This window comes from Trichomycterus rosablanca, chromosome 20 (genome assembly GCF_030014385.1).
Source record: "Trichomycterus rosablanca isolate fTriRos1 chromosome 20, fTriRos1.hap1, whole genome shotgun sequence".
NCBI lineage: Eukaryota > Metazoa > Chordata > Actinopteri > Siluriformes > Trichomycteridae > Trichomycterus > Trichomycterus rosablanca.
This window is the reverse complement of record NC_086007.1, coordinates 11,910,189-11,936,098: the sequence shown is the minus strand read 5'-3', so window position 1 is coordinate 11,936,098 and position 25,910 is coordinate 11,910,189. Positions and strand designations below refer to the sequence as shown.

The 25,910-nt window shown below is 39.5% G+C and overlaps 1 protein-coding gene across 3 annotated transcripts; it reads right to left on the bottom strand.

The window, feature by feature from the left end:
- Positions 1–25,910, bottom strand: rffl (ring finger and FYVE-like domain containing E3 ubiquitin protein ligase). Of its 3 annotated transcripts, none has more exons than XM_063017027.1 (7): positions 25,870–25,910; positions 22,070–22,141; positions 10,595–10,786; positions 8,925–9,323; positions 6,388–6,598; positions 4,378–4,401; positions 1–3,798 (listed from the first exon to the last, which is right to left on the bottom strand). In XM_063017027.1, exons 3-7 carry the CDS (start codon positions 10,772–10,774, stop codon positions 3,617–3,619), a joined length of 996 nt encoding a protein of 331 aa, XP_062873097.1. In that variant the 5' UTR covers positions 10,775–10,786; positions 22,070–22,141; positions 25,870–25,910; the 3' UTR covers positions 1–3,616. The 3 variants fall into 3 exon arrangements, with proteins under 3 accessions (XP_062873097.1, XP_062873096.1, XP_062873098.1); XM_063017026.1 differs by having other exon boundaries at positions 25,719–25,892; XM_063017028.1 differs by lacking the exon at positions 22,070–22,141 and having other exon boundaries at positions 25,719–25,892.

Sequence of the window (25,910 nt, the reverse complement as noted above, 5' to 3'; positions counted from 1 at the left end):
TGCTGTTAGCTTTAACAAGCCATGCCTTTTTCGAGCATGGGAAAGACACAACATAAAATCCCAGAAAATATTTTAATATAAAAACTCCACTTAAAAACACCAAGAAAAAAAAACAAACACAAAAAAACAAAATTGTTAATCAAGTACAGATGCAGAAATGAATCACTTTAAAGACCAAAAAAACCCAACAAAACAAACCTTGTGCAGAAGCCAATTTGAATTGAATTATTTTCCTAGTCTAAGCATCCTTTAAAAGAACTTCACAGTTAGAAAAATAAAACGTTTAAGGCATTTTGTTACAGTTGTGTCAGTAACAATCAGTAAAGGCGTAGAAGAACAGTGCAGGTCCCTGGATTCGATGACAGTAAAATATTAAACAAATCTAATTATTTTAAAGGTAATGTTTAGAGACAAATGACTGATTGGACTGATTTATAGCCTTTATGACAATTTTACAATAATTAGCATTCTAGTGCGACTACTGTATTCTAACATTCCATCCAAACAATACATTCTTAAGCACACTAAGCAAAACCTGAGATGTTCATGTACAAGTCAAGATTTTGTGCACTTGTAAGAAATGTGTATGTAATAACAGTCTTGAGATTTCAAGTTATGATTTCCGTTCTAGAATATATTGGGAAGGGTTTTTTTCTGGATCAAATCAGTTTGTGCATGTTTTAAAAATATTCAGTCCAAAAATATACACACAGCAACTACAATTATTGATCTGTATAACATTCGGGAAAATAGTCTTCTAATCCTTGTTGGTGATTATGGTTAACTACAGCTGGTGACCTCGACTGCACCTGTTGTAAAAAGTACTCTACATAGAACAGTGATCCATTCTCGTGCCATGGGTGGGGCAGAGAAAACCACTAAAGCTAAATTTAAATTAGTCTGGATGGTCAGAAGTAGTCCAGGAAGCACAACAAACCACATGTCTGATATAAACTGGAAATGACTGGCAAACACCTGACACTGTCGAGAATGGAATGCATCTGGCAAGATCTGAGACCAGTGTTCTATGAGATTTGTAAAGGGTGCAGTTATACTAGGCCATATATGTGGGAACAAAGACGTCATCAGTTACAGTCAGTCAGTTATTTAAATGTTGCAAAAGAGAAATGAGTCTGGATGGTCAGAAGTAGTCTAAGAAGCACAACAAACCACAGGTCTGCTATAAACTGGAAATGACTGGAAAACTCTAAAGTCACCAATTATATTCAGTCAGTTATTTGTTTTTTTGACAAAATAGTGAATGTTGAAAAAAAAGGTTGCAGAAATCATTAAAACCACAAGACTGTAATGACATATGTACAGTACATATCCCTGACAAATGTACAATAACATTCAACTTATATGGTTTTAAGGTGCCAATTTTATGGTGTCAGCACGTCCAGTCTAAAATAAGGCATTTTCAGTTCCACAGAAATATTTTTAAGGTTGGATACAGGCCAGAGCTATGCAGAAATTCCCAGGCTCTTAAGTGCAACAAGCATATCTTATTTCCACATGCATTCTCCTCATCAGTTTCCATTCATCCAGGAAAAGCTGAAGGCACCGAGGTATACACGCACTCATCTGGGTATCATGTGATTCCTAGTGCAATAGTCAGCCAAAGTAATCTGATTTTGGCACACTCTTCTAGCTTTACTGGAACGAAGTTACAGTTGAAAAGTGGCGTTCATATTTCACCTTACGACAAGGAGTTCCTGGAGACGAGATGCTGTATATCATCCCACAGTTCAATCAGCCAGTGGTTCCAGAAAAGCTGGATCAGCTTCTAGCTGCAACTGAGTTCCTAAGTGCCACTGTTGTATTTCATCAAGGTGATGCAGTTAAAGTTTGAGGCGATCTGCGATCAGTATTAATAGAAGGCACGAGGTCTAATACATGCAGCAGAAAAACCAAACAGCTTACCAAACAAAGGAAATCTGATTATATATTCACATGATGTGTTATTCTATTAAAAGAAGCACTTCACAATTTAGCATAAATCCCTATCTCTATATGTGCATTATTAACACACGCATCAATTTGTCAGTTTCTCTGTACTGAGAAAATTATTCAAGTATTGAAGTCTAAGGACAGTTGTTGTGAGTCAGTTTATATTTATGCAAATATTAAAGGCTTCTATATATAAAATTTGTGATACAAAACACAGTGAATTCAAGACAGCTAGGTTAGCTCTATGCGGACAACATGGGTGGAACTGTAGGAACTGTTACAGGCAAACACTGACATCTTTCTGTAGGTATCGAAGGGGTCGACCGAAAATGGAAAATTTGCTATAATTAAATTAAGGAGCTGAGAGAAAAGAGGGGATTATGTTTGTAACCAAGAAATATTCACTTACTTAAAATGGTGATGACAATTTCTAAAATAGTAAAGGTTCAGTTTCTAGCAGCTTCAGTAGTATCAAAAAAGTGATGCCAGCTGTTATCTTGGCTACTTGAAATCAAATGTAAGCAACATCACATTTTTGTTGGGATAGTATTAAAGACCAAGTTGTATTTATTTATGAATTTTCTCCCAATATAGCATATTCAATTTGTCTTCCACTGCTGGGGATCCCAGATTGCATTCGAGGAAAGTATATTTCCTGCTCACGCCTCCGACGACCCATGCGCAGTCCCCTACCAGACCCTTTCTTTTTCACACAGGCGCCTCTACCTGCTAATCAGGGTCCTTGCACAGCATTAGAAGACCCCACCCACATAGTCCGGTCATCTCACCCTAGCAGACACAGTAGCCATTTAGAGTCTGCTGCAGGCACTGGAAATTATGCCCGCTAGATGGCACGCAGCCGACCGGTGGCAACGCCGAGTTTCGAAGCGAGGAGTTCAGAATCTCGGCGCTGGTGTGCTAGCGGAATATCCCGCTGCGCCACTTGATACAGCAATCATTTCTTGATTTGTTTTGTAGAAAACAGACACAACAAAATTTTACAGGGCTTCTATTCATTTTTCTTAAGTTTAAAATAGACTTCTAACAAAAGTGTAAACTCCTGAGAAGGAAGGCCTTTCGACTTGTGCAGCAGTCATTTTAAATCCAGTATTCCAGTTAAGACCCAGCATTTTCTTCTACAGATTTTGGTCTTGTAAAGAGTCTGCAGTGACTGCAGTCAAAAAAAGCAGCAGAAGAAACACACAAACCTGGTCGCACACACTATAATGCTCCAGTATTTGCACTTATTTCCACCTAATCAGTGTATTTGCATTTAAAAAAAACTACTTTGGTCTTTTTAATCTGGAATTTATAACATATTTGTTTAAGCTGTCCAAGTCCAAGTGTGTAGATTGAACAGTACATCCTAAAACTTAAAAAAAAAAAGATCCAGGATACTTCAGGCACTTCAACAGGTCTTTAAGAAAAAGTAAACCCTATTCACAGCTGAACAGACTCTAAAACAGCAGAACGATTTCATTTCTTATTGCTAAAATATACTTTTGTCCTTTTAATTTTTTACACTGTAGCCAGCTAGAGAAAAAGTATCAGCGCAAGTTGGAGATTAAGCTGTAAGGCCATTAATGGTAGTCCTCAAAGGGCTAAGTGTTCACTTTAAGAGAAGAAAAATCTGCCAGTGTTGATCCCCGACTAAACACGGGCTGATTCAGGATCGGAAAATGTGAACAGCCCGAACCACATACTGTCTGCAGATGGGACATTCGCTCATCCGCTTGCCGCACTTGGTGCAAGTAACCATGTGACCACATTCCAGGAGCACACAGTCGATTGGTGAGTCCATACAGATCTTACAAAGGTTTTCCTCCATGTTAGCCGCAGCTGTGGGATCTGTATGTGACACACAAATAAACATAGTACAAATATTTACAATGATGACACAAAGTTTTTAGTACACTATATAGGATGCCTAATCTGACAGCTGTATTCAATAATTAAAAGTTCAGGTCATTTTTCCACATGGCCCTAAATTATTTGTACCACATGTTTTTGGTATTGTACTTTTGAATGCGCTCATATTGCCAATGCTTTTTTACAGGTTAAACTATACCATAATAACAGCAGTTTAAATCTAAATTAAATCTATAGTTAGTAAGGTGACTCAGGTGGTATACTCAGTATCAAAAGTGAGTTTGGCCAAGACAGCTGACTGGCCAGGACCAAGCTCTTACCTCAACCCCATCAATCGTCTTTGTCATAAATTATAATGCAGACTGTGGGCAGATCTGACTGCCCCAAATCACGACTGAATAGAAGATATTTGCAGTAGTCATGTTTCATAAGCTAGCTTTAACAAAGACTGTTATAGCAGCAAATAGGGACTGTCTTCATGTTAAGAAGTAGGTGTGCCCATTTATTGTAGACATACTATAAGACTAGTTTTATCTAAACATTTAAATAAAAACGTACCTGTTCCATCTTCGGCATTAGAAACTGCAAAAAGAAAAACAAATAAGAATAAACAAGCATGCACACCGTAAGAACTGTTAATGCTTAAATACAATAGTGCTTGGCTGATTTGACAGTATAGAATTTAACCTACACTATATGGTCAAAAGTATGTGGACACCCCTATTTATTATCGAGTTAAGGTGTCTCTTAGGCACAGCAGATCCTGAAAGGTGTATAGAATCAATTATAGAATTTCCATGCTTGCTATTTACTTTCCTGTTCCAGCATGACTTGACCCCTGGACAAAGCAAGGTTCATAAAGACCATGTTTGATGTGGTTTGTTTTGTTTAGTTTAAAGTAGGGCTGTCGTAAAAATAGTTCGATAAATTTTTTTTATCTCGATTAATTTTTTTATTGCGATTGAAATTTTAACGTGTTAATCACGTTAATTAATGCAATAAAAAAAATTAACCGAGATTAAAAAATTTTAATCGAACTATTTTTATTGAGGTGTGTTTGTGCCACGTAAATATGTGTCTTTGTTTTAATTTGCGCCGCTTTTACAAAGTAAAATAGTGTTTATACTGTCTAGTGATAACAAGCGTCTTCTCCAGTGCAGTCGTTAGTTACAAATTACTGGAGCTGCTATTGCGAAATATCGGGTATTTTAAATAATAATTTTTATTTTCAAAAAGCGTGAAAAATCATCACTAGACAAAATGACAGTTATTAATCGACACTTTAATATAATCTTTGGTCAGAGCCGCATTTGTCTCGTCGGGCGTCTGAGCGCACGGATAAGTGTTACAGGCAAAATGAGCTCAGACTTTATTACCTAACTTTATTTCAGATGAATTTGGATGGAAAGCTCATGAACTGTACACAGAACATTACAAACACTGCTGTTAAATGGACCACAATGGACTGTATAAACGCTTTAACATAGTTAACGATGTGGGTCGACAGGACGTTATAGGTGTTGCACAGGGGAGTGGGTGGGGGGGGGGTGTTGGGACAGGTGCACTGAGTCCCATGGCAGGGAAGGGGGTCCTCCATGACATGAGCTCAAGCACTCACCTCCCCAACCCCCACCCCCCCAATGGCTGCACTCGCCAGGTTGTTATTATTATATAACAATATTTTTGTTAAGTAAAATTAAAATAACTAAAACTGTGCATTAAAAATACCAGAGGCAGGAATTTGGACTTGAAGTGTACCTTCTGAGTGAGTACTTTTCATTCATTCTGATCAGCTATCAGCATATGCAATTTGTATGCAAATTTTTTTTGCACTGGGGCCCATGAGCTCCTAGTTACATCACTGGTATCTAGAAATGTTTTCAGTGGCAGGATTATGAACTTTTGTCAGATAATGTAAACAGACTTTAAATTACTGGCTGTAAGAAGGGTAACAAACTCTATATAGGCATTGGCTGGCTTTCTAAAAATAATTTAGATTTAATAATTTCATCATGATTTTATTAATTTTTTTTATTGGTAAACATGTTCTTGCAATAAAAATGTGCATAACTGTTCAAATTGTGCTGTTATTTTTGCACACGATTAATTGTGATTAATCACGATTAATTTGGTTCTTTAATCGCGATTAATCTCGATTAAAATTTGTAATCACGTGACAGCCCTAGTTTAAAGTCATGTTAGCATCTATGGCTATTTGCATGTCAGACGCCTTTTTATAGGGTGTATTTATCTCTGTTCATAGTACCTACAACATTATGTATCAGTTAAGTTTTGGGAGGTGCCAGTCCAGTGTCCAATTTCTATATAAGTGGTGTGATGTTTGTGCGGCTAGGAATCCTAATACATTTGTTGGTGCAGTTTGATGTGGAGAAACTACAGTAGCCTGGAGCTGTTACTTAACGTTATCTGTGAGCCAGGCCTTCGTGCCTGATCTAAAAAAAATATTATTTTAAATGAAAAGGTGGAGTTATTTGTTTATTAGAATTTTAATGTCATGATGTGACAAATGTGCTTTGAATTTCTCCTTCTGTAACATAAGCGTCTCACCTAGGTTGTGCAGGTCCTTCTGGTCATGGTAAAGGCGTGTGACTCTCTCCATCAGTTCCCATTTTTCACAGCAGCCTTTGTAGTTGACAAAGTTCCTGGCTAGAATTTCCTTTAACTGACGCACACTCAGAGCCTCAATGTCCTCCACTGACGTCAGGTCTGACAGAGATGCTCGTCGGCCTGAGGGCAAGGCCTCCTCTGAGTCTGACGACTGAGAGAGTAAGAAAGGAAAAAGAAACGTTCATGGGTAAATGGCTTGTTGGATTTTTTGCATTTTTCCCTAATCTAGCATTTCCAATTCTCTGTTGTATTTCTACTGCTTTTATCTGTTACTTTTTTTTTTAAGTAAACGAAGACTAAATGGGGGACAGTGGCAGTCAGGTGGGTAGAGTCTGAATCCCAGCTCTGCCAGGCAGCCACCCTTTAATGGTCTGCTCAACCATTTGGTTGAGCTTACATTGAGTCTAAATAATTGGGTAAAAATAAGCTCTATTTAATTAATCTTGTTTGGGCCGTATCTACTGCCGTATCTACGAGCCAGCGTGCCGCCCCTAGCAGCATAGCCCAGTACCTACTACTCCCAAGATTCTTCTTTGGTTCAGTATTGTGTTTAAATGTGCAGTAAAAACAGACACAAAATCTTGATTACTCTTGTTCTTTTCCTTAAGGCTACACACAATGTAACCACAACGTCTAAAACATGAACTATCAGCGTGCATTGTTTATGACCAGTTTGTTTACGTTTATATCTCGGAATAGTTTACATTATATCTCGGAATCAGTTTACATTATAAGTCAGTTTGTCCTCATGAACTACAAAAAGGCAGTAAAGGGCAGCTTATCACATCACATGGTTGCTTGCAACTCACTGCATCACATGGTTATTTGGCAGAAACAGATTTACCGTATGAACATACTGCTGAACAGTGCTAAACTAGAAACTCCACATTTACTGTATTATTAGTAAGAGATGCATGACAAAACACTGGATCAAGTTACATTTATTTAGTTTGCACAAACACTTAGCAAACAAGCTTCTACAGCAAAAAGTTTCAGTTCTGTCGGTGACGCTGTGACTGCTGACAGACCAAAAACGCCTACACATACCCGCAGCACACCCACTCATTGTGAACCAGTACAACAGAGGAAAATAGTAAAAGAATAAAATCCAGAAATGCCAGCCTTTCATTAACATGCATACCAGGCCATATACCAGGTCTTTGTATCACTTGTGGATATTTGACTATGGATTATTTATCTCCAGCCTGAATTGCCGACAGGGCGGTTTGGTTCCATAAAGTGATGTTGTTTCCACCCAATGCTGACCTTACCATCTGGATGCTGGAGAAGAAAATTAAGATTTATTAGACCTCAGGGAGAGGAGTGTTAATAACTCGGCCACCTCATTGGGAAGGTAGGACACTCCCATTCACCTTTGCTTTCAGGTCTAATAAATCTGAATTTCTACCACAACACAGCAGGATTTATAGGTAAACAAACACTTTAAGCAACGTAAATAATGAATTGCTGAATATCTGTAATAGGTTAATACATTTTGTAATAATATTTGGGCAGAATTTTGTTCCTCAATGGTCAGGACCACTACAGAGTAGGTATTATTTAGGTGGTGGATCATTCTCAGCACTGCAGTGACACTGACATGGTGGTGGTGTGTTAGTGTGTGTTGTGCTGGTATGAGTGGATAAGACACAGCAATGCTGATTGAGTTTTAAAACACCTCAGTGTCACTGCTGGACTGAGAATAGTCCACCAACCAAAAACATCCAGCCAACAGCGCCCCGTAGGCAGCGTCCTGTGACCACTGATGAAGGTCTAGAGGATGACCAACTCAAACAACAGCAATAGATGAGCGATCGTCTCTGACTTTACATCTACAAGGTGAACCAACTAGGTAGGGGTGTCTAATAGAGTGGACAGTGAGTGGACACTGTATTTAAAATCTCCATCAGCATTGCTGTGTCTTATCCACTCATACCAGCACAACACACACTAACACACCACCACCATGTCAGTGTCACTGCAGTGCTGAGAATGATCCACCACCTAAATAATACCTGCTCTGTAGTGGTCCTGTGGGGGTCCTGACCATTAAAGAACAGGGTGAAAGCAGGCTAAAAAGGTATGTAGAGAAACAGATGGACTACAGTCAATAATTGTAGAACTTCAAAGTGCGTCTATATGGTAAGTGGAGCTGATAAAATGGACAGTGAGTGTAGAAACAAGGAGGTGGTTTAATGGTATGGCTGATTAGTGTATATTTAAGTGTCAAGTTAGAACTAATATGCTATCCTTCATTTAGAATGACAATTGGGGAAGGTCAACAGCCGGTCAGCCGAGGTGTCAAGTTAGAATGGGTGTGGGCTTGTTACAACAGCTGCCATTCGTAACATCCAAGAACCTCCGAGGTCCCCCAGAAGACCAGCCAGACCACGGTTTAAATAAAATCCCAAAATGCATTTCTTTCCATGATAGATTCTTATTCTGTTTGAGAATGTAATCATAAACCGTTTGCTTACCTGATCATCTTCTGCTGTTGGCACATCTAAATCCATGTCTGTGACAGGACTGAGCGTAGGGGGTTGCTCTATGACTGGGGTTGGTGCAGAAGAGCCATCCTGCTCAGACAGATGTGTGTGTGCATGCATCTCGCTTGGTGTGGATGCGCTAGAGGTAGGTGTAGGTGTCTGTTGACTGAGGACCAGCTCCACGAGTTCTTCTTTCTCTCGACACATTTGCGTGGGGACTTCATGCAAATGCAGGTAGTCCCGCAGGTCTTTTACCTTCAGCTTCATCAGCTCCGCCCGCTCGAACATGGTGCCATGGAAGCGCAGACATGTGAGGCACATCCGTGGATGGGCCTCTACCTGGGCTGAACAGCGCTCACAGTAGTTCTTTCTGCAGTCAACACATAAGTACTGTAAAGACCAAAAAGATTAGTCAGAGGGATCTTATTTTTGGTTTTTAAGGTCTTAGATTAGGTTAAATCCAGTCACTGTCCAGAAATTGTATGCAGTGGGCAACCATGTGGTTTATTTTTATTTTGGCATTTATTGTTTTTCAACTCTGCAATCAAAGTTTCTGCAATGTTGGTCCAGGTTTTTCATGACCGGACTCTTTGTCCAAAGAGATTTACATTTGTGACCGTATACAACCCAAGCAATTAAGGGTTTAGGGCCTTGCTCAAGGGAGCATCAGTGGTCTAGCATAGGTAGGGTTTGAATTAGCCACCTTCTGATTTCTAGTCCTGTACCTTAACCACTGAACTACCACTGCTAAATAGTAGCAAATTGTAGAGGCCTCTTTATTTTATCCAGGTTCGGGCCTGGCACCAAGAGCACACATACAAGTGTACTTCCTTTCAATAACTAGGCTGTTCGGCCACCCCCAACTCCCTTAGACAAAGCACATCATGTCTGTGTAGAGGCCCAACCAGCTGATAGCACAGCTGAGATCTGGGGTTCGAGTAGGGAAGCTGTAGCCCAGCAGTTTAAGTAGGGCAGTTGTAGCCTAGCGGTTAAGCTATTGGAGTAGTAATCAAAAGGTCTCTGGTTCAAGCCCCACAACTGCCAGGCTGTAACTGTTGAGCCCTTAACTTTCAATTGCTTAGACTGTCACAGTACTGTAAGTCGATTTGGATAAAAGTGTCTACTAAATGCCAAAAATGTAAATGAGTACAAGGCTAGTATATTTTACCACCGCACCTTTCTGGTTCTTTATTTGTAATTAATATTTTACACATTATTAATATATAATAATACCTTAATTGCTAATCTTTATCACACAAATACATGAGCAGTGATAGATAAACACCAAAATATAAACAAACATGAGCACAGCAAAACGTAAATACATGTCTAGCACACAATATATTATTATGTACAATGTAAGGATTACATCTGAATATTTTGAAGTTCAGTCATTCTGATTTCCAACTGATGTCCTGTTATAAGGAATCGATAAACACCTGCCAAGCAAAAACTAAAAAGCAGGATTTTTCCATGGCCATGGTATTAGTGCTGCTAAAGCTTTTGCTGTATGCTTTAATAATGAAACACATTTTGTCTAACCTTAAGTCTTTACTGTTTACTAGCCGATTACTGATAGACACTTAAAATGCCTCTCTAGTGTGTAAGCTAATGGCAAATAAAAAAAAAATCAGTAAACAACACTGACTGATCATCATTACCCTTGTGTCTAGAGTGTTAAAGTGGCATCCACACGCTGTGCACATGCGCTCTGGCGGTGATGGGTAGCTGTTGTAGCCAGAGTTGGTGTACGCCTGGTGGCGTGAGCTAGATCTGGTAGTACTGCTCTCCTCCACAGTGGATAAATCCAGACAGAGCCAGTTACAACAACTGGCCAACATACTCCACACTTCCTGAAATATACAGGGGGGAAAAAAATAGAGGCATGAAGTGAATTCATTTATTTATATTCAGTTTGTGATTTATAATTACATTGTTGACTTGCAGTGGACAGTGTGTGATATTCAAAATACATACAAGATTTGGAATTTTACCAGTGTTTAGTCATTTCGATAATTAATGCATTAAACAGGCACTCGGGTGAAGCACCAATCTTTGATATAAAGTGTCAGCTGCGTCACCGGCCTGGCCAGAACCTAAACAGACAATTGGTCATGACTACAGAAGAAAAAGTTGGATAGGGAGTGAACATCTTGCTGCTGTAACTGCAAACTCAGACTGTCTGATTAAGGTGCTGGAACGAGTGGTGAAAAAAATTATGTATATACAAACCGCATTCCTGGAAATGTTGGAATATTTTGTAAAATGCGATAACAACATGAGCCTGTGATTTGTTCATTCGCCTGAACATCTGCTTAACTGACAATACAAAGTACAAAGGAAAGTTTCCCAATATTTTCACTGATAAACTATTTGATAAAACTAAAACACTTCAGCTGCTTAACAGTCCATAGTCACCTTTTGTCTGATTCTCCTCTTAGTGATGTGCCAAACATTTTACTAGGAGACATATCTGGACTGCAGTTAGGTTAGTCAAGCACAAACACACACTGGGTCTGTCCAAAAACCTAGTGGGCTCTCTACATAGACAGTATTTTACATCAATCTAAGCATGCTTCAGAGAAGGCTGTCCGAATTCTTAGATACCTTAAAATGCGGCCTACTAAGGTGCTTTTTTTCAAAGCTATAAACTGACTGAATAACAAGAGAGCTTCCGAAGGCAATCCCAGCATTCAGTGCGACACAACTTTTTTCACAGTTCTTCACAAATGTAAATAAATTCTCATTGATTTTTAATTTGTATAAAGGTGTACAAGTGTCATTTAGTTGCAAATTCAGGCGTGTCTGTGACAATTTAACTGTTTTCCATACATGGAGGGAGTTGTTAGCTTGCATGCCGCCTCAGCCCATTAGTTTGAATGGCCTGAGGCTAACTTTGTTAGCTTAGAACGTGAACATAATTGATGGTAATCGCTGTCTAAGTAGTGTGTCTGCATAACCTGCCCCATGAGTTTGATGTCTTATTAGAATCCTCTCTACTACTAAACCCTCTCCACTAGGTTTTCGAACAGACCCACTGTGTCTACAAAGCACAACTGTCACCTTATGCTGAGAAAGTTCAGATGGTTATATGTAATCCAAGGTGCTTTTATCTTCAACAGTAGATCCCAAGCCCAAGGCGAAGCTTCTGAAGCTTGCAATTCATGGCAGAACTGTTTTTGGTGGTTCTTAGATTACATCTGACAATGTGTCAACGTGTCAGACTTAAAAGGACCACGGAATGTTACCTGTTGCAGTTGTATGCAATGAAAAAATAACCTTACTGTCTTTTTAATTAGTAGCATAAATGTTTTATCTTGATATTTTATTGCTCAGGAATTAGTTCCAATTAAAAACAAACAAAAAGTTACCTAAAATTGTGATTGTTTAATTTGTAATTAAATCTTGCTACACATTTTTGCTTTGTGGCAATATAATGTCAATGCTGTAGTGTCAACGTGCTAATTTACTTTGCTACATGCTAAAATGTTTAATTAAATATTAACTGCTATGTAAACTGAAGGCACATTTTAATTGCAACCATGCACATGTGTTTAGTGCCAGTTTGTTTTCAATCCCCCCCCCCCCCCCCCCCCCCCCCCCCAAACCTTTGCCATTTACAGCCTCCTGCTTGTGTTATATTTTATGTTGTCCAACTTTCCAGTTGCTGGTCAACTTATGGTCTTATCAGTGAGTGCCTACCCGTTTTAGACCCATGTTGGTGATTTCAAATGCAGTTTAAAAGCAACAAATAAAATATTTAAGATTATAAATGTGAGTTTTACAGACTAGAATGTGCTCCTTTATCAAGAACACTATGCTAGTGCATTTACTAGGTCAGTAAAGCAGTTGGTGGCTTGAAGCTTGGCTGTGGAATGAGGACTCCCATCATTTATTCAGAGGCTGTGAAGGCTGAGATATAAGAGCCTCGCAACACAGCTCGTACTAGGATAACACTTGTTTTTTTAAACACACAAAAGAAGCCACTAAAGGCTGACGCTTTCTAAACATCATCCAACGCTCTACAAGGGGGCCAACAGCTAAATTATATTTGTTGGGATTAGACTTTTAAGTTCGGGCAGATCCTAAAAGCACAAAGGTTTGAATAAAAGATTTTTAAGCACTAGTATTGTTGATTTGCTAAAAATCTAATTTAATGGAAAAGTACAAATATGTTAAATCTTGTAAGTGATTATAAATTGCAGTAAAGGGCAGTAGAACTTTAATTAACTCATTAAAAGAAGGCACTTGAAATGCACAGTGGTGAAACACAGTAGCCCACCATTGCTAAGATCTTGTGTTGTCAAGTTCGAATCTCAGATCTATTGGTAGGCACCTACACAGACATGACTGGCTATGTCTGAGGGTGGACGGACTAAAGGGATGAGATTGCTGCCTGTGTAGCTAGTCGATGCTGCCTGCACAGAGACGAGGAATGATGGAGACCAGTGCATGACTCTTTGTGAACACACCTTGTGCAGGTGAAAAGAAGCAGTTGGCTACTACACACGTGTCCGAGTGTGTGTGTTAAATACAGCCGTCATTGGTCAGGGAAGAGGTCTGCACCAGTAGAGGAGATACGACTGGGTAATTAGATACGATTAGAAATAGGCTAGCCCACCAGTGATGAGACCACAAGCTCAAGTTCAAATCTCAGCTCTTCTACGAGCGAGCTGGGTGCTTACACAGAGACACGATTGGCTGTGTGTCTGTAAGGGGCAGGACAATGGTTGAACAGGGTTTCCTCATAACTGCTGCAACTACAGCTTCTTCTGACTGATTGATGGCACCTGCATGATGAGATATGGGATAATGGAGATAAGTGCGTGACTCTTTAGGCACTAAAGCTGCGTCCGGAATCGCACACTTACAGAGTACGTACTAGACTGGAGGAAGTATGAACTACTCTGCCGGTAAAAAAAGTACATACTTTCAGTACAGAAGTATGCAGTATGCAGTAAAATAATAGTGTCTTTGTTTAAATCTTATTGTTTATAGGTGAAGTGTCGAACATGATAGTGATCCTGTAAAACAGTGGATCTGCAACAACAGTTTATGAGCAGGAATAAGACTTATCTCGATAATAAACACAACACTGTTTGGCTCATTCACATTCGCCGTTGCTAGAAAACATAAAATAGTCAGCCATTTAAAGTCCAACAAGCAACAAAGGCGCTTCCTTATACCCTGCTCTGCAACTGACATGTCACTGACAAAGCTTCTGTACAGTCCTGTAGCACAGGCCTGAACTAACAATGGCACAATGGCACTGCTTTGGCAAGACAGCTCGCCGAGTAACAGGACACTCACTAACTGTCCACAAGAAGTGAAAACAGATACAGTGTATCACAAAAGTGAGTACACCCCTCACATTTTTGCAAATATTTTATATTTTATATAATATATTTATATAATATATTATATCTTTTCATGGGACAACTCTATAGAAATGAAACTTGGATATAACTTAAGAGTAGTCAGTGTACAGCTTGTATAGCAGTGTAGATTTACTGTCTTCTGAAAATAACTCAACACACAGCCATTAATGTCTAAATGGCTGGCAACATAAGTGAGTACACCCCACAGTGAACATGTCCAAATTGTGCCCAAATGTGTCAATATTTTGTGTGACCACCATTATTATCCAGCACTGCCTTAACCCTCCTGGGCATGGAATTCACCAGAGCTGCACAGGTTGCTACTGGAATCCTCTTCCACTCCTCCATGATGACATCACGGAGCTGGTGGATGTTAGACACCTTGAACTCCTCCACCTTCCACTTGAGGATGTGCCACAGGTGCTCAATTGGGTTTAGTCCATCACCTTTACCTTCAGCTTCCTCAGCAAGGCAGTTGTCATCTTGGAGGTTGTGTTTGGGGTCGTTATCCTGTTGGAAAACTGCCATGAGGCCCAGTTTTCGAAGGGAAGGGATCATGCTCTGTTTCAGAATGTCACAGTACATGTTGAAATTCATGTTTCCCTCAATGAACTGCAGCTCCCCAGTGCCAGCAACACTCATGCAGCCCAAGACCATGATGCTACCACCACCATGCTTGACTGTAGGCAAGATACAGTTGTCTTGGTACTTCTCACCAGGGCGCCGCCACACATGCTGGACACCATCTGAGCCAAACAAGTTTATCTTGGTCTCGTCAGACCACAGGGCATTCCAGTAATCCATGTTCTTGGACTGCTTGTCTTCAGCAAACTGTTTGCGGGCTTTCTTGTGCGTCAGCTTCCTTCTGGGATGACGACCATGCAGACCGAGTTGATGCAGTGTGCGGCGTATGGTCTGAGCACTGACAGGCTGACCTCCCACGTCTTCAACCTCTGCAGCAATGCTGGCAGCACTCATGTGTCTATTTTTTAAAGCCAACCTCTGGATATGACGCCGAACACGTGGACTCAACTTCTTTGGTCGACCCTGGCGAAGCCTGTTCCGAGTGGAACCTGTCCTGGAAAACCGCTGTATGACCTTGGCCACCATGCTGTAGCTCAGTTTCAGGGTGTTAGCAATCTTCTTATAGCCCAGGCCATCTTTGTGGAGAGCAACAATTCTATTTCTCACATCCTCAGAGAGTTCTTTGCCATGAGGTGCCATGTTGAATATCCAGTGGCCAGTATGAGAGAATTGTACCCAAAACACCAAATTTAACAGCCCTGCTCCCCATTTACACCTGGGACCTTGACACATGACACCAGGGAGGGACAACGACACATTGGGGCACAATTTGGACATGTTCACTGTGGGGTGTACTCACTTATGTTGCCAGCTATTTAGACATTAATGGCTGTGTGTTGAGTTATTTTCAGAAGACAGTAAATCTACACTGCTATACAAGCTGTACACTGACTACTCTAAGTTATATCCAAGTTTCATGTCTATAGTGTTGTCCCATGAAAAGATATAATGAAATATTTGCAGAAATGTGAGGGGTGTACTCACTTTTGTGATACACTGTACATACAGTGCTGTGAAAAAGTATTTGGCTTCTTCAGTTTCTTCTGTTTTGCACATCCGTCACACTTATATGTTTCAGATCATTAAACTACTTTTAACATATCCAAGTACAAATCCAAGTAACTCAAGTAAACACAAAATGCTTTTCTTTTTTTAAAGGATGATTTTATTTATAGAAGAAAAATGCTGTTGTTTTTACTAGCCACACCCAGGCATGAATACCGTCAGACCTGTTCAATCTAAACCTCACTTAGATAGAACCTGTCTGGCAATGTGAAGCAGGCTAAAAGATCTTCAAAAGCAAAACATGATGCCGCATTCTAAACACATTCAAATACAATTGCAAAACAAAGTCATAGAAATCTACTGGTCCGGAAAGAGTTACAAAGCCATTGCTAAGGTTCTGGGACTCCACTCTGGTGAACCACAGTGAGAGCTGATATTCACAAATGGAGAAAGCTTGGAACAGTGGTGAACCTTTCCAGGAGTAGCCGGCCTATTAAAACTTCACCAAGAACACATCAACAGCTCAACCAGGATGTCACAAAAGAACACAGGTGAACACCCAAAGAAGCGCAGGCCTCACTTACCACAGTTGGACCAATGTACTAGACTTAATAAGAAAGATGCTTGAAAAAATGGCATCCGTGGAAGAGTTGTTAAGTGTTGCAGAAGGCTCAATATACAGAACACACTTTGTTAATGTGTTGCTTAAACAGCAGCTAAGTACTAAGAATAATGCCTTTATATGTCATGTGTACATATACACATGTACAGTACAATGAATTTCTTTTTCCGCAGATCCTAGCTTGTTTGGAAGCTGGGGTCAGAGCGCAGGGTCAGCCACTGGAGTGAGACAGGGTTAAGAGCCTTGCTCAAGGGCACAACAGTGGTTGCCCAGCAGAGCCTGGATTTGAACCGACAATCTTCCGACTGATAGCCCAAAGCTCCCAAAGACAAATCTGTTCAATTCCAGCCTTGCACCTTCAGTTCATTACCAATCCCTCACTGGGGCTTGTACATCCCTCCAGTTCTCCATCTAACTATTAAACAACCAGGTGTTGGGCCAACCTAAAAACTGGACTCATCAAAGACAAACTCAGTCTAGTTCTCTACAGTCTAATCTTTATGATCCTTGCTTCTCACTGATGTCAGGATTTCCCTCTAGCCTGCATCTAGAAGCCTGTTTTAAACCATCCTCACTGTGCAATTTACCCCAGCTGTCGTTTGCCATTCTTTTTATAGGTCACTCGATGTCATACTACAGCTGTTGAATTATATTCAAATGAGTTGGTGGTCATCACGGTCAGTGGAGAGTCGTTTTCGTCTTCTGCCAGTAAGTTGCTTTGGTGTTATAAATAAAACCAGAATATTTTAATCCATGAACTTTTGGGATTCGTTTGTTTGTTAACATTCATCTTTACTTTGAATCTGGATTATTTGTCTATCTATTTTTAATAACTGTCAAAGACTAAAAATGAATTACATCCAAGCATTGTTAGGTTGCTAGCTAATAACATCATGGTTTAATAATAAATTACTTACAAGCTTCTGGTGTCACCCCAGAAGTTTGTCTTTATTAAATAGAAGTTTGTCTTTATTAAATAGAAGTTTGTCTTTATTAAGTTAAACAGTGGAACTTCGGAAACATCTAAGAGCTAATATTAGCATTCTAAGATATTTCTGTATATAAGGCTTTATTTTGCATAATATGGCTGCATGTGAGTAAGCAGGTTTTCGTACCAGCATCTAATATATGGATATGTAATAAAAAAAAAAAAATTCTAATTATTTAGTAGACACTAAAAACAGTCAAAATATGTTGAGACCCAGAACATGCAACTGGATCACGCATATAACCTAGGCTTTACTAGGCTTTAGGTAATCTCATCATTAACAATGATAACATGAATGACGTCAACAAGAGCGTCAAACAGCAAAGACTATAATAGCCTAAACTGTGCATATAATTGCCTTGTTCGTCTTAGCCTGAGTTAAGCATGGCTGCACAGTAACAAAACGTCACACCTAAGTGTTCAGAATTTCTAGCTTCTCAGCTTTCAGCATGTACTGCATGGTGTTTTGGGTGATGCGGCCTTTGACACCCAAGCAGTAATTTGCCTAAAATGAACCGCCTTTGTGATTTAGTTATTACGCATTGTAGAAAGAAGCAACTAGTTAAAGATTTGGACTGCAGTCTATTTATCTACAACATGCATTCTATAATAGCCTATAGTCTTATTATTCTCTATAGACATTTGCGAACATTTCTCACTGAGTAAAATTTGGGTCAAAATTTTAAAGTTCTTAGAATGGGAAAAACTAAAAATGTTCAACACACAATGAAACACAATTAATAAATGGCATGCACCCAAGAACACACCCCACAGCCAAAAACGTGGTGGACCAACTGCTAAACTGCTAGCAGCTTCAGAGAAAACAACTGCTGTAAAAACATCTAACAATGTCAAACAACTCGGTGTGAAGTGGGTTACGTCAGCTGAACTCACAATAAAACAATTAATAAATCAATGTGAAATGTTCAGAACACACAACGAAACACAATTAATAAATCAACGTGTTACAGGCATGCCACAAGAGCACAGTTTACAGCCAAAAACATGGCGGACCAACTGCTAAACTGCTAGCAGCTTCAGATACTACTGCTGCAGAATAAATATGTGCTACAAAAACATGTCCAACTCAGTGTGTAAAGGTTAGATCAGTTGCTGAATTGGCCACATTTCTCCTAAAAGGTCATTTTAGTATTTATTTTATTTACTAGGATTGGATTAACTAGACGTATAAATCAGTATTATGGGCACCCAGGTGGCGCAGAGGGATATTACGCTAGCACACCAGCGCCGAGATTCTGAACTCCTCGGTCTGAAACTCGGCATTGCCACCGGTCTGCTGGCCGCCATCTAGCGGGAATAATTGGCAGTGCCTGCAGCAGACACGGTTATGCTAGGGCAGGATGACCGGACTATGTGGGTGGGGTCTTCAAGCGCTGTGTAAGGACCTGATTGGCAGATAGAGAGGTGCCTGTGCAGAGTGCATAGGTGAAAAAGGGTTCAGCTAGAGACGTGAGCAGCAATACACCCACCTCGACTGCAGTCAGGTATCCCCCAGCAGCAGAGGACAAAATTGACTACGCTAAATTGGGAGACAATGGGAGAAAATGCATAAATAAAATAGAAAAGAAATCAGTATTATGCTTTTCCCCCCTCTTTTGGCTGCTCCTATATTTTTGGGCTTACCACAGTGGATACTTTTGGTCCACATGCCTGGTTTGGCACAGTTTCTACACCAGATGCCCTTCCTGATGCAATCCTACTTACTTTATCTGGGCATAGCATGTATATTTTTGGGAGCTTTCAATGTGTACTTTGTAGGATCTACCCTAGTTGAAATAGTCAAGAAGACAGGACTAAATTAGATTATCCATATTAGCTCACAAAGGATGATCCAAGCAACAATTTGCAGAAAAATGTGTAAACGTAATGTAACTAAATTGTCTGTTTAGCTAATCGACACTACAGTTTGACTAACCAGACAGTTTTATGGACATTTTAATTTTATTGATTTAAATAAAAGTAAATAATAATCATTTCAAATGTATTAATAGACTTCCATTAAGCAATTACAAACACAGCTAAATACATCTTAATGCAAGTCCTAATTCCAACTCCTCTGCTGCTTGCACCACCCCTGCCATGACTAAGGAGGGAATATTATGTACCCCCAACATGTGTGTAGTAGCTGGCCATTTATTTCTTTATGCTATTTTAAGGGACATTAACTAGATTTTTGGTATAGTTTACTTTCAATCGCTTTATTTAGTAGAATTTATTAGCTAGCCAGCTAAACAAATAGGCCTTTTTGTCCAACATGGAACAAGTTCAGTTCCAGTTTGTGCACCTTATTTTTGAACCATTATGCACATTTTTACTAACAACATTCGTTTTTTGTCATGATGACATGCGTGGTCAAGTTCTAGAGGAAAGACATCAAAGGTCCATCAAACATCATCTTATTACCAATAATTGATCCATGCTTGTTTTTCTTTTTGGTTTTTTTTGATAAAAACAAACATCTGTAACAACAGCACAAATGCTGGCAGGTAATCTACGCTCCCCGTCAGCTTGATTTCAATATAAAAACTGGTGCATCCGTGTGCTGGTTCTCTAAATAGCACCAAGGTTCTAAGAAACCTGAATGGAACCGTTCAAGATCCAGAGTAATTATGGTTGAAAAGAGCTTATGGCCAAAAGTACATTTATACCCCTCTTATTCACCGAGTTCAAGTGTTTCAGTCACACCAGTCTCACAAAATAAAATATATGCTTTCAGATTTGTTGCAACAGCCCTTTCCTCCAGCTTCCTCAAACACTTTTTAGAACTGTGTACCTGCAGAAGCCATAATTTAACTCATAGCATGTTGTTCTGAAGAAAACTACAGTTACAGAAATGCAAAAAATGTTCAATTTTTATTTATTACAATTTTAACGTCATGTTTTACACTTTGGTTACATTCATAACAGGACATGTAGTTACTGGTTACACAGTCATGGACAATTTAGTATCTCCAATTCACCTTACTTGGATGTCTTTGGGCTGTGGGAGGAAAACGGAGCTCCTGGAGGAGACCCATGCAGACACAGGGAGAACATGCAAACTTCACACAGAAAGGACCCAGACTGCTGTACCTGGGAATCAAACCCAGGACCTTTTTGCTGTGAGGCGACAGTGAAGCACAATGAAGTGAATAAAGACAAAGTATTTCATATATAGCCAGCGATTATATCCACTTTAAATTCAAGCACATAATGTTTTTTGACTTTGTGAGCTAGTGTGGTGTCATGGTAAGAGCCACTCTGCGGGTAACAGCAATGTCTGAGTTTGGAGGGTTCGAAATCCCAGACGGTGGTCACAAATACTGAAGGTGAATCTTGTTATGTGAATCTAGCCATAGAAAGGACACACATCAGTGCAACGGTCACAAGCCCGGATAAACAGGAGTGTTGCATGAGGAATGCACCGGCGTAAAATCAAATATGATACATCATGTTCCAACTATGTTAAATTTCTGCAACACATGATACTTTAAGATTGCTGATAAGGTTTTGGATTTCAGCTATTTAAAATAGAATAACAAGCCCTTGGAACAGAGAGAAAAAGAAAACTAAAGGGCTGGGTCCTGTCACATGATCAGACAGGTATCTGATTGTCCAGATACCTGCTCTCTTTCTCTTATACACATACACAAACAAAACTGGCTTAAACTGCCCCACTGAATTCACAAATCACCAAATTTATGCAACTTCTAAAAAAATAATAAAAAAAAATATAAATAATATTTCTCCACTTTAAATTCTTTTACACTAGGAATAATGTGTTACAGTATCGTATATACAAATGCATATGTACAATACCTTCCCCCCACATATACAAGCATGTTTGGAAGCTCAGATCAGAGCACAGGGTCAGCCATTACCTCAACACCCCTGGAGCTATGAGGGTTAAAGAATTTAAACCCTTTTTCAAGCAGTTTTTTTCACCTTCATTTTACTCTTTCAGAAATTTCAAGCAAGAAAATCCATGAATTCTGGTTTTGCTGGGGTATAAATAAAAGGTGACAGAGAAGTCAAATTCTCTTAGTCATTCATAATCATGGGAAAGATGAAAGAACACATGATTCAAATAAGGAACAAGTGTGTTAAGTGAATGTGTTGAGTCAGGGAGTGGCTATATGTTCATGGCAATGGAGCATGGTAAAAGAGGCAAAAGAAATCCCCAAAGATCACTGATGGAGATTAATAGAACAAACAAGGTTTCAATATGAAGGCCAGTGATAGCTCAGTGGTTAAGGTACTGGACTAGTAAACAGAAGGTTGCCGGTTCAAGCCCCGCCACCACCAAGTTGCCACTGTTGGCTCCTTGAGCAAGGCCCTTAACCCTCAATTGCTCATCGTGTTCCGCTCATTGTGTAAGTCGCTTTGGATAAAAGCGTCTGCTAAATGCTGAAAATGTAAATGTAAATATGAGTCTTAGTTTATTGAACTATCTTTAAATTATGAATTTTGTATATACACATATATGTATATATATACAAACTCTCAAAGGTACAACAGGACATTATTAGAAAAACAAAGGTCGTGGCAAAGTCCCTACCTTGTAAATGACTCAGCAATGGTTGGTGCAAAGTGCTACTTCACAAAAGTGCTCAGCTCATATCACAGGCCTCTATGGAAGAGAAGCAACATGTTAAAAATGCATCATCATCATCACAACATTTTCAAAATCATGTGACACTTTGACTCTTCTGCTAAGACACCTTATATGCTACACAGATAGATATGAGGAATAGATTAAAGGCCCAGTAGATTAGAAAACGTCTCAGTTTCAGTTGCGCTGTGGTCCTGGATAGGGACAAGCTTTTACGGAACACACCCCGGACAGGACGCCAATCCATCCAATCCTGCCCCCCAGACATAGCCAATCATGTCTGTATGTAGACACCTGACCAGCCGATACTGCTTACAGTTTACTGCTGCACCACCCAAGCGCCTTTGTACTCATTTATTAATTTGTACAATTTCCTACATCAAAAGCAAGCCGTAGCCTAGTGGTTAGGGTACTGGACTAGTAATCAGAAGGTCGCTGGTTCAATCCCCACCACTGCCAGGTTGCTGCTGTTGGGCCCTTGAGCAAGGCCCTTAACCCTCAATTGCTCAGATTGTATACTGTAACTGTGCTGTTAGTCACTTTGGATAAAAGTGTCTGCTAAATGCTGAAAATGTAAATGTAAATGTAAAAGCAGAAGAACTTTCCAGGTTGACTAAACAGCTCATAAACAGGTCATGACAGGGCATAAAAATCACATCACACTTCAGGAACCATCATCATCTGTAACAACAATTTTCTGTTCATCAGTTCACAAGTTTAATGTCAGACACAGTTACGGACAATTTTTCACCTCACTTGCATGTCTTTGTACTGTGGAAAGAAACCGGAGCTCTGAAAGGAAACCCATGCAGACACGGGGAGAACATGCAAACTCCACACAGAAAGGACCCGAATCGCCCCACCTGGGTTCTGTTTAAATAACTGGTCAAGATGGACTGAAGAGTGAAAATTTTAAAAGGAAGGGTCACAATTAATTAAAAGATCCTGGGACAGCAGTGTAAGGTGAGCTTTACATGAATGTGGGCCTAAAGGCTGTCAGGCAAAAAAAGAACCTCTGCTTCAAAACTGAACTAAAATATTTAGAAAATAAACAGGCATTTAAACCTAAATAACACGATCTATTGTTGAGCGTGGTGGTGGCAGTATTATCTGGGTTGCTTGCCGTCAGTGAAACTTGTGGGTGCATTGCAGAATGTAAGACATAACATATGTAAACCTTGAATGCAATCGGGTGTTCAAGCATCTCAAAATGTGTATTTTCAAGGCCCTGACCTTAACACTATCAGGAGTATGTACTACAATATATTTGCCAAAATAACAAAAAAATTTGATTAACCTCTACTAATTCTAAGTGAAGTGTTCAAAAAAACCAACAAGGTTTGTGCCAGAAGCTTGTTGATGGCTATTAAAAGTGGTGGATCAAGGTGAAGGTGCTAACTGACATACACCGATGAGGCATAACATTATGACCACCTCCTTGTTTCTTCAAAAATATCCAGCCAACAGCGCCCTGTGGGCAGCGTCCTGTGACCACTGATGAAGGTCTAGAAGATGACCAACTCAAACAGCAGCAATAGATGAGCGACCATCTCTGACTGTATATCTACAAGGTGGATCAACTAGGTAGGAGGGTCTAATAGAGTGGACAGTGAGTGGACACGGTATTCAAAAACTCCAGCAGCGCTGCTGTGTCTGATCCACTCACACCAGCACAACACACACTAACACACCACCACCATGTCATTGTCACTGCAGTGCTGAGTATGATCCACCACCTAAATAATACCTGCCCTGTGGTGGTCCTGACCATTGAAGAACAGGGTGAAAGCAGGCTAAAAAGGTATGTAGAGAAATAGATGGACTACAGTCAGTAATTGTAGAACTACAAAGTGCTTCTATATGGTAAGTAAAGCTGATAAAATGGACAATGTGTAGAAACAAGGAGGTTGTTTAATGTTATGGCTGATCGGTGTACAATACAGTACCGCCCAACGCATCACCGGCACTCATTTACCCACCATACAGGACACTTATCACAAACGGTGCGTGGGCAAAGCGAGGAACATTATCAAGGACGTTTCTCATCCTAACCATGGACTTTTCACCCTACTTCCGTCCGGCAGGCGTTACAGGAGCCTCCGCTCTCGTACCAGCAGGCTCAGGAAGAGCTTTTTTCCTGAGGCTGTAACCCTGCTGAACTCCAGCACACCATTGTAAAAATATCACTGCACTTTGTACCACATTTAACTCTGTACTTTTTACAAATGTTTCATCTTGACTGTATATACAATCAGTATTTTGCAAATTTGCACATGGCACTATTGCACTGTTTACACCAGCACGATAATAATGTATATACTGTATATACTCGCTATACTTATATACTTCACTTTATTTATTTACATTCATTACCCATTCATGTAGCCACTTTAGTCACCTTCATTACTCTGTAAATACATATTAGTCTATTCACTGTACAATCATCATTATCTGTTTAATAGTCTTAATATTCTGTTTAATAGTCTCATTATTCTTATATGGCTCCTCATTTCACCTATCTGGTCACTTTTGCACTTTACCTGTGTATTATATGTATATATTCTCTATCTTGCACTTCTGGTTAGATGCTACTGCATTTCGTTGGCTCTGTATTTGTATACTCTGCACAATGACAAAGTTGAATCTAATCTAATCTAATCTAATCTAATCTACTTTTGATCCAGCAGATTCACCATGTTTTAAAAAATCCACTAACTCAATTAAGAAGAACTGAAATGTATTGCATTTTACATTTTCAGCATTTAGCAGACGCTTTTATCCAAATCGACTTACACTTATGACTGAACATGCTTTTAAGCAATTGAGGGTTAAGGGTTTTGCTCAGGGGCCCAACAGTGGCAACTTGGTGGTGGTGGGGCTTGAACCGACAACCTTCTCATTACTAGTCCAGTACCTTAACCACTGAGCTATCACTGCCCTTCTGCCACTGTATTGCAGAACTTGCTGAAATAAAGTATTTCCCAATACTGGTGTGACACACCTAATACAGGTTAAATCTGTAACCTGTAAAATAACTACAGGAAATTGAAATAGTGAACAAAAACAAACACTTCTTGAGTGTTAAAAACTGAAAACTAAGTTTTGGTCACCTTTGGCAACTTTTTTTTATATATAATAAAGCACTATATAATATATAATATTTTATATATAATAAAGCACAGTGTAATGACAGACCTTAAACCAACTGCAAGATAAAAAGGCAGAAAAAAACCACATGTTTATTTCCTGGACTGCGTTCTTACGGTTGAATCACTGAAGTCTGTTTACATAATGTTCTATCCCTGCATGTTACAGTCACAGTGGTCCACAGTGGTCCAGTTTTTTCTGGCTGTTTCTCGCAAACGGTTTGAGGAAAGTAATATTGTTTTTTTAAGCTTTGACGTTACAGTCCTTTCTGCTATTATAAACTAGTTGAATGCTACTTATTCCTTTTCGAAAAAGTTAACACAAAACAGGACTATATACACACAATATTTAGCTATATAAATATTAGGTTAAACTGTTTTATATATAAGCTAATACATGTATGCTCTTTCTGTAGCAACAAACAAATGTTCATAACAGCAATACTGACCTGAGAACTTGAGTTTAAAACTTTTTAGTAGTCCCCCAAACCCACAACACAGCATTCATAATCCAGCGCTGATGTAAAATGAATATCCAAAACTACTAAATATTTTCGGTTCCTAAGCTAAAACAAATAAACTCATAATAAAACCAGTCACCTTCCACTTCCCTTCAACCGTCGCTCACTCCGAAAGCTACG